Source organism: Macrobrachium rosenbergii, chromosome 28 (genome assembly GCF_040412425.1).
Source record: "Macrobrachium rosenbergii isolate ZJJX-2024 chromosome 28, ASM4041242v1, whole genome shotgun sequence".
NCBI lineage: Eukaryota > Metazoa > Arthropoda > Malacostraca > Decapoda > Palaemonidae > Macrobrachium > Macrobrachium rosenbergii.
The window spans coordinates 2,160,001-2,170,000 of record NC_089768.1 but is presented as its reverse complement, the minus strand read 5'-3'; the positions used below and the strand labels follow the sequence as shown (position 1 = coordinate 2,170,000).

Sequence of the window (10,000 nt, the reverse complement as noted above, 5' to 3'; positions counted from 1 at the left end):
ATATATATAAGGTTCGTTTTCGGCCTCTGCCTCTGTTGTTAACTAGAATGATTGAGTGTTTGTTTCGTGGAAGGATGATTTCCTGTGTGTGACTCCTTTGAAGTTGAATATATTGTGTAGAAATATTTCTACGATGCTTCAGTTCATCGTGTTATGGCTAACTACGCTTTTATATCATATCCATTTTTGGATGCATTTAATATTGTAGAATACAGAGGTCAGGACTGAAAATGATCTTTTTAATACATTCTAAGAAAATGAAAAAAAAAATGCAATTAGATCTGTTCTCCTGGATCATGTCTTGGCCACCTTTTGAACGAAGATAATAGCACTCTGGAGGCTGAGGGCTGGGTAATGAGTTTCTGGGTTCAGGCACTGAATGGGTTTGCGAACACTGCCAATATTTGTAGCGAAAAAGTAATCTATCTGTTTTATCCACTGTAAAAAATGTAAAAGAAACAAGTGAATATAGTTCAATATTACTTTATTGTATTGAATATGATATTATCAGAATAATACAAAGGCGTTTCAGCCACTGTTAATTACTTCATATACCAATAGGTTATTTCTTTCGAGATGCTCTGTCTACTGGAGCAGAGATAAATTATGTTTGCTTATCCATTTCTGAACAGTGCATTGATCCTCAGCTGCTTGTCACTTGTTTCTCAGCTTTGAGACTCTTAGTTTCCAATATTCTGGGTATCCTTGTCCTAACAATCCTCCTTTTTTAATATATATTGTAGCCTCTCCTAATTTGCAGAGGGAATCCCAGATTATTTTGTTGGTTTTCCATTTAATTCTAAGTCCCGCTGAGTTTAATAACTTCAGTGTTGCTATATTTGGCAAACCTGCTCTTATGATTTGTACATTATAGTAATCATTTCTTTGTTAAGTGAACTTTTACTTGTTAACTGTCTGTGAGCGTTTATAAGATTCCATCTGTCTCTTATTTTACATCTCAAATGCTTCGATGAAGCCTAGCAAATGCACCTGTGTGAATGCGCATTAATAAAATCTCCTTTTTTTCTTCATATGGTGAAGGTTTTCGGGGGCAACTTGGACAAGCACACGGAGAGGCGCCACTACCTGAACACGCCCTTCAAAGCCCGCTTCGTGCGTCTCCATCCCAAGAGGTGGCGGAGGGCAATTGCTGTGCGGGCGGCCCTCCTTGGGTGTCCACACAAAGGCGACTGTGGAGACGGTTTCTTCCGCGTCACCCCGGACACTAATTGCAGTAAGTACCACCAACTAGATGTTGTACACTCAATTGAATACCTCCTATTTAGGCGTTTCCTTCTTATTACCTTTTTTTATGTCTTTTATTCTGCGATTCTGGACCATAAAGCCGCCGCTGATTAACTTTGAATATTAGGTCAGTGAATATCCACTTATTTCGAATTTTGCCTCCGTAAACCCAGATAAAGATTATAGATTACAGTTAACATCATGTGGTCAAAATTACTATATAGAAGCTCCCTTAGTACAAATCTACATTTCTTTCATATATATAATATATAAAAATGAAGAATTCTAGTAGCAACAGTGAGTTTCAGAGAAAGGTCATTTTTTTTTTACTATGGAAAGGAAAGCAACGTCACCCTAGTACTTGGAGAAAGCGTCATCATATTGTATTGTTTCGTAGTTTTTAATCATATGCTTGAGTATAAGATGCCCACAATAATGTAAAATTTCTCCTGTGATTTTAAACAACGTTATGTATCTTCCCTAAACTGATGATATTACAACGGGTGTAATGTAACTATATTACTGGTTATTCGATAAATATTGTAAGAAAAAATTAACTGCTGCCTTTTTGGCAAGAACTTTATATGAATTTCATTATTCGTATGCATCTTGGTGTTGGATACAAAGCTGAAAGTTTAACATCTGTGACGTTTAAGAGCATTACTTTGAAGGATTATAAAGCTGGACACGCCTCAGGTGGACAGCAATGGTAGGATATACCAGAGGTGTGTTATTCTTCCTAACAGCAGCAAGGCTTGCCATACCAAAGTTTTGACAGTGTGATAGGCTGATATTTTTGAACAACAGAATAGTCTTTCGTACGCAGTTGCTGCTAAATGCCTTGAAAACATGAGTAAAATCAATAATAAAATGTAACCAAGTTCACGCTTTAACGTCATCTGACAAATATACAAGTCATTCGCGCATGAGCAAAAGTTCTGCACCGATAACCTAAATTAGTGCAAAAATAATAGATTACAGAAGATGGCCTCGAAATACGTTCAGGGAACGCGAACGGACCCGTATCCCAATTTCCTGAGATGAATAGGCTTTTATGTTTGGCACTTTTTTTTCTCGGGCAGATTATGAAGCCGCAAACATTTCTCCACAGAATCTTTCCAGTTCAGATTTGCATATCTAACGCTAACCCTGGGGACCTAACGCAAAGAAGTGCAAGAAGTAAGGCTGTAGTAGCACAGTAATCCTCTGTTTGCTAATCCAAATGCCCTATAGTATTATTCACTGATGTTCTAATAGGTCAGTTATTCCAGGTTTTCCAAAAGGCCAGCGGAAAGAATTAGTCTAGAAGTGTATTTCGTGCTTCAAAGGTTGGGATGTCCTTTAAGAATAAAAGCATTCATATTTTTTGTCCTTAGTAGACAAACTTAGCATATGAACCAATAAGAAAAGAGAAAAAACAACTTTATGAAATGATGTCACATTTAAAAAACTAATTTCGAAACCTACACTCTCATTAAGAGAGATAAATACTTATACATTGAATTTTCCCTGTAAACAGTGTTCTTGCGGCAGTGGCACTTCCTGGCACTTTGTGAAAGTCAGTGGTGCCAACATAATACATGTTTTTAAAGGCAGCATATGTTTTTAGCCATGTATACATGTATGTGTGCGTGATTATACATAATATATATATATATGTATATATATATATATATATATATATATATATATATATATATATATATTGTGTATATGTATAAATGTGTGTGTATGCATGTGTATGTGTGCGAATAACTTCCATCACGGGAATAGCAACTTGATATCAGATATAAACGGATTATATGGCCGTGAAGACAAATTAGTTTCAACACTAATTTGATGAACTCATTGTTGATGAAATAAGGCAAACAAAGGGTGTTCTTGGGTAATTCATTCTTCACGTCACATTTGTTATAAAATGTCACCACAGCTTTATTGGAGCGAGTATCCATGGTTGAGCTGGATAACCTAAGTCCTTACCTATTTTTTTAAAGTTCTTCAGTTTGTTACCCAAGTATCCAGGATTGGCAACACGTCATGCGCGCAGGAACACTGAAGAGAATACGGAGATTTTTATTTTAATATGATGTCCTACAAAATAATGTCCAATAGTTAAATTATATGTTTTTTTTACATATACATAATTCACACTGAACATGTTCACGTCACATAGCTATGGCAAGAAACCGAAAAAAGATTTTTTTTAGACATTGATATCAGACATAAGAATTTTGAGTTTGAATTCCGTATATGTGTAGAAAAGTAACGAATTATTTAACGTTTGTACGTTGTATTTCAAGAGATATATTCAATTCAGTGTCCCTGCTAGCATTGCATGTTGTTAGTTCTGTATTACTGGATAACGCTACATGTTGGACATTACGACAGTAAAAAACTTATGTTATCCAGCTCATATTTTGGATACTTGCTCCAATAAAGTCGTGAAGAATATTTTATAATGAAAGTGACAGGAATAATGAATGACCTAAGAGCACTCTCTCGTCGCCTTATTTTATGGCATTGACTTTATCACAGCAATATCGAAACTATTCTGTTTAAATGACTGTTTTCATACACTAACACTTCTTATAAGAAACTGCCCTCACCAGAGTAACAACAATGGTTGTAAACCTCATGTATGGACATTGATTCATTTCATTTCGGGTTAGACATGTAAAGAATTAAGCGTTAGGATAAATCTATTGACTAGCCCCATAGTTGTATAAATAACAAAATGTAAAAATATTATCTCTAGGAATTTCTTAGAAACTTCATTAATACGACTTACTAAGGAAAATTATATGAAGTTAAGCCCAAATGTATAGATTTGGGCTTAAATTAATATCGTTTTCCATTGTTACATTCTTTACCCCGTTCGCACAAGATGAGAGGAGATTAACTGAAAACTCCAAGAACTTCAGCCATCTTTGTTCATGTACTTTGCCTCCACTTGTTTTATCCAAGTACTGCCCGAGTTAAGCCTAGACGGTTTTTTCTCACCTGAAAAGCTTCTTTAAAATGTAATGACATTTCTGTACAATGAAATGGTTGTCAACCACTTTAGTCTTAGTTCTTGTATGTATATATATAATATATATATAATATATATATATATATATATATATATATATATATATATATATATATATATATATATATATATATATATATATATATATATATATATATATATATATTGTATATTATTTTCCAGTTGAGGCTGTTTATATATATATATATATATATATATATATATATATATATATATATATATATATATATATATATATATATATATATATATATATATATATATTATATATATATATATATATGGGTGTGTGTTTATTATTATACAATACTTACATACATACATATACAGTATATAAAGTATTTCAGGCAGATTTCTTTGAAGAAAGCTATACTGTATTTCTGTATTCTAAAAAAAACGGAAAAATTAAAACCTGTGAAAATAATTATGCAGTAGGTATTTGTGGTAAAAGTAATGATGAAGTTAAAAATTTATTTTATAGCATTATAATAGTTCAGCCTCATGATTATTTACAATGAATTAGTTTTGTTAAGAGGAAGGATAATTAACTTCGATGGTCAGTGGGAATGGATGAGGGAATGAAAGCCTGGATTGTGTGGGGAGAGAAAGTGGTGGAGAGAAAACCCAAAATACTGAGAAAGAAAAAGGGCGCTGTGCAAAATGGAGGCGAAGAGCAATGCGCATGCAACGAAGAACTTCGTGCTGTTAATAAGGCTTCTGTATAGCTTCATGAATTGGCCGTGGTAACGATGCTTTGGAAATTTCCCGCGCAAAGATTGCAACGTCGAACGAATACGAATGGGAATGTATATATATATATATATATATATATATATATATATATATATATATATATATATATATATATATATATATATATATATATATATATATATATATATATATATAACTGAATCACGAAAATATGGAACGTGTTGAATATATAAATAAAGATAAAATCCACGAAGGAAACGGAAACACTGGAGTGCTGCGAGGCCTTTCGACGCTAGGTCCTTTACTTAGCAGACTAAGTAAAGGACCTAGCGTCGAAAGGGCTCGCAGCACTCCAGCGTTTCCGTTTCCTTCGTGGATTTTATCTTTATATATATTATACATTTTATATATATAATATATATATATATATAAAATTATAATTTAGCAACACCTTGTACTCAAGGGGAATCATAGTTAATAACTGTAGATCCTAGCGTGGTCTGATACCCTTATCAATTATTCCCGTCAGGTTTATTTTTATATGGATAACCGAGTGGTCAAAGTCGATTGTTTATCCTTGTATGCAAACCAAAGGCCCAGGTCCGAATCTGGCCGGGCCAGACAGTCTAATGACATTAAATTAGGTGTGTATATATATATATATATATATATATATATATATATATATATATATATATATATATATATATATATATATATATATATATATACACACACACATACATATATACACGTTATATTATATATATATATATATATATATATATATATATATATATATATATATATATATATATATATATATATATATGATTGTGTTAGTTCCATTTCTTCAAATAGGTTACTAACTAGATAAAGAAAAAGACAATGTTCAGTGATACACTCAGACTTTAATTGCAACCATATCACGGGTGGGCTCCCGGAGCAGAGAGATTTCATAACATGAGCCACTTCTTACATTTCCCCACAAGACTCATCAGCAGCGCATTGAGCCCCACTTGCACATTGTTCAATTCCGTCTCTGTTTCCCGCGTTTTAACACTTCCTAGGTATTAGGTTTTTCCTTTCCAATACGTCCTACAGTCCATGTAGCAGTGCTTTTTACGCATTCCTCTCCCCAGACCTGCAAAGGAAATCTCCCTCCCCATTGGTAAGCCAGAAAGGTTTGAGACATGGCTGCTATTACTGATCTATAACTAACTTTCCTCGAGACTTGAATCTGGTTGATGTTAATCTCGGCGTCCCATCCCTTTAATCAGGGTACTTTAATCCGGTCTCACAATCTTACCTACCGCCGCCTTCTTAAATAGTTGTAGGTGCATTGAACTGACCTTTTGCCAATACAGGTTCTTGCCTGCAGAGTTACCGTAATTAAGAAATATTTTCATTTGGGAAAACCTGCTGTATACTTAAAAGTCTACCATATCTTCTTCGAAAACTTGTTCCTTTTTCCACGCGTACACGAATAAGAAAAATGCTAAATGAACACCCGTGCTCATTTATGTAGAACATGGTCGGGATATAATATCTGTTCTACTGTTTGTTATGGACCTTATCATTCCACCCTATGATCATAACAGTTCACTGCACAGTTTGAATCTTTATGGACTCATTTTGTAATTGTGTTTCTAAGAAAACGTAATTCAGACCCAATTTTTCATCGAAATATAAAAGTTTTATTCATCTAATTTGTGCTCTGTTTGATATTTAATTACCTTGTGAAATATTGAAAGGAAAGAACAGAGTACCAAATACCTTCGTATGATTTACACATCTTCGGGACACAAAGTAACGCACAGTGTATGAGAAGTGAGCGAGAACGTTCTTACGTAAATTATAAAACATGAAAAAGATATGATGAAAGCACTACAAGCAGAAATAAAGTCTAACCAAAGTACTGAGCTTCCATGGACATAAATGGGTCATAATGGAAACAATGAAAGCAGGCAAGTATAAACTCATGTAGCTACACAAACGTGAAAAGCAGTAATAATAATTACGATAAATATTATAATAATAAAGGTGAATAGTAAAAGAAATATATAAAGATTATTCATATAAAAGTGGCAGTAAAACTAATGAAAAGAAAAGTATTCATTATGAATTAATGATAAGAATAATGAGGAGAAAGACAGTGGAAACAGAAATTCAACCACTAGTGTAGGACACTTAGAAGCGATCATATGATGCTCTTGAAATTCTCACGAGTTCATCAATAATGAGCGAGTTTCTCCAACTTATTCATAAGTGTCCAAATTTAAAATCTTCTCGAGAAAATGATATTCCTGCAAAATCAACATTTCAGCCTGGTGATTACAAATTAAGGAGTCACAAAATTAAAAGAAAAATAGTGAATTACTTCAGGATTTTTACATAACTGCTTTTGTGTGTTTCAGACCAGTTTTCCTGTTGCTGTTACTATTAGTGCTGTGTATTTTTATCATTATTGAATTATTAATATTGTTTGCTTGTTTTATGCATAAATATCTACACACAGATACACACACATATATATATATGTGTGTGGCTGTGTAAATATATATATATATATATATATATATATATAAAACACATTCATCCACACAATATATATATATATATATATATATATATATATATATATATATATATATATAACATTCATCCACACACTATATATATATATATATATATATATATATATATATATATATATATATATATATATATATATATATGTATGTGTGTATATATATATATATATGTATGTGTGTGCGTGTGCGTGCGCGTTGAAGGTGAAATCTTCGTGGGAGGACTTGGTTGACGTTCGAATTAGAATTTGGATGTACACTTACATACTTCATTCGGACGTGCTTGTCACACCCTCCCACCGAATGCACGCCTGGTCCATCTTGATAAGTTTATATTTTGTCTTGCCTTCAAGTTTCTCTGCTGCGATCTCTGATCATGACTGAACTGTTGTGATTTTGTCTCCTAAGTATCTGTGTCACCTAGTCTAGTATAATTATTTACCTTGAGCTCACGAGAAATTTCTGATACATTTATATCCCAGGAAATATTTATCTTTTTCTCGTGCTAGAAAAACACAAAAATATTTTTTCAGTGGCTTTTGGTAAAATGACTTCATGTGCAAACGGTCTCTTGTGAAGAAAAAATTTCTGAATTCTCCTGTGAATGTATTTTCCCACTTAAGTTGTTCGGTGGTGCTGTTTTGCTGTTGGTCTTGCAACTATTATGTCAAGGATTACGTTTGTGCCAATAGTTGCCAAAAGATAGCAAAAAGGGTGACTTTAAAACTATCGCTTATTTTTATGCTCAGAGAGACGTCCTTGAGATTTAGTGTCACTTTTATTGTTTCATTTACGCATTTAAATCAGTTTATTATTTAGCTTAATTTTAACGTGTTAATTTTGTTAGAACTTTAATTAGTTTTCACATTTGTAGAGTTTAGCTTCTCATACCATTAAAGTATTTATTCATTTATTTATTTATTTATTTAAAGTTACACTTTTTCATGCTTGCTATTGCTAATATATTGTTTCGTTTCAGTTTTTTTCTCAGCTGGGAAAATAAATTTAGATATTGCAATAGAAAAATATACTATCACTGACCGAAGAATAAGAATATTTGTGATTATTTTAATGTAGTTACTGATGCTTGAGGAAAAGAAAGTGCCAATTGGTGCTGTGGAAAGTAATTGTGGAGACTGATTGAAAAGTATGTTTTGACAAAATGAGAACGTTTAAAGATGAAACTGCGAAGCTATATGGGCTAATGGAAACCAAGGATTAATTGATGTAAGTATGAATAATTAAAAATACAGAAGCGACTTACGCGCATAAATATGTTGTACAACTGTAGGGGGACATAAGTGAATCATTTATTATGCGAACCACGAAAGGTAACTGGGAAATAAGAGTTTCTTTAGGAAAATAGATTGAAGTATTTTTGGGGAGCCAACGATCTGTATAATGCCGCTCCCACTTAAGTAACCAGTTGTTTTATGGCAAACCTGATCTTAAGAGCAGTAATAATTTTGTAGGAAAATCCCGATGCTTAGAAACTCGAGTTTACATTTTTTTGCAACTGACAAATTTACTGAACTTGATACTGTTAAATATAACAAATTGTTTTATGGTACAATTGGTAACATATGCCGGTCAAGACGTCGCAGTATAAGTAGGAGTTGCACAGAATACTGAACGTCATTTCATATTACTTTAGTAATCTCCACATTCTTCCTATGTAAGGCCAAATAACTGCATTTGTAGCGGCATTTTTTTTTTTAGGTAATGTGCTTTCTGTTTTACCATTTTCGGGAGGTTTGGAAGAATTAAACATGAGAGATTTTGCAAAACAACAAGCAACAATAAGGGAACGATTTGGTTGACGAAGGGCATCTCTTAGCAGGAGACTATACTCTTCCGGTAGAAAGCAAAATTAATGATCCAAGTTGGATGAGCTGAGATTGAAACAGATCGAAATCAAAAAGATGAGGAAGGACAAAAGGAGAAGAGACCTAAAGTGAATTAGATTACAGGCAAGATGAAAGTCATACAAGCACAAGCGCATTCACTAATGTTTCTGTAGATAGACTATTTTCATCTTTTTAAGTAAATGAATTCCTTAAGGCTTCGGGCTCAAGTTCCAGTTCTTTCCACAGTACGGAGATTAGGAGGGCCTTATTGTCCGAAGGTATTTGTTTTAGTTGGTAATAGTACTGCTCTTCAGGGCTTTAAAATTTTACTTTACATCCACACGTACACAGATAGGCACCCCTGCTCCCCCCGCCCTGCATACAATTTATATATGTATTACATATGTGTGTGTGTGTGTGTGTGTCATGCCACTCTTCATCGTTAGCGGGTGTGGTGCCTAAGCATGAGAAGACGTCGACTGGACTGGGAGTTAAGTTTTATTATAGGTTGTACAGTTATGTTGCATCGATCCTTCCTCCCAGTCTACTTA

At 33.4% G+C, this 10,000-nt stretch overlaps 1 protein-coding gene across 2 annotated transcripts in view; it reads left to right on the top strand.

Moving 5' to 3' along the window:
• The window catches only part of LOC136853976 (lactadherin-like), a 908,376-nt gene that overhangs the window by 822,983 nt on the left and 75,393 nt on the right, over positions 1–10,000 (top strand). For both annotated transcript variants that reach the window (XM_067129896.1, XM_067129895.1), the window contains exon 8: positions 1,042–1,234. In XM_067129896.1, coding sequence (XP_066985997.1) covers positions 1,042–1,234 — 193 coding nt within the window. The remainder of the gene's footprint in view (positions 1–1,041; positions 1,235–10,000) is intronic.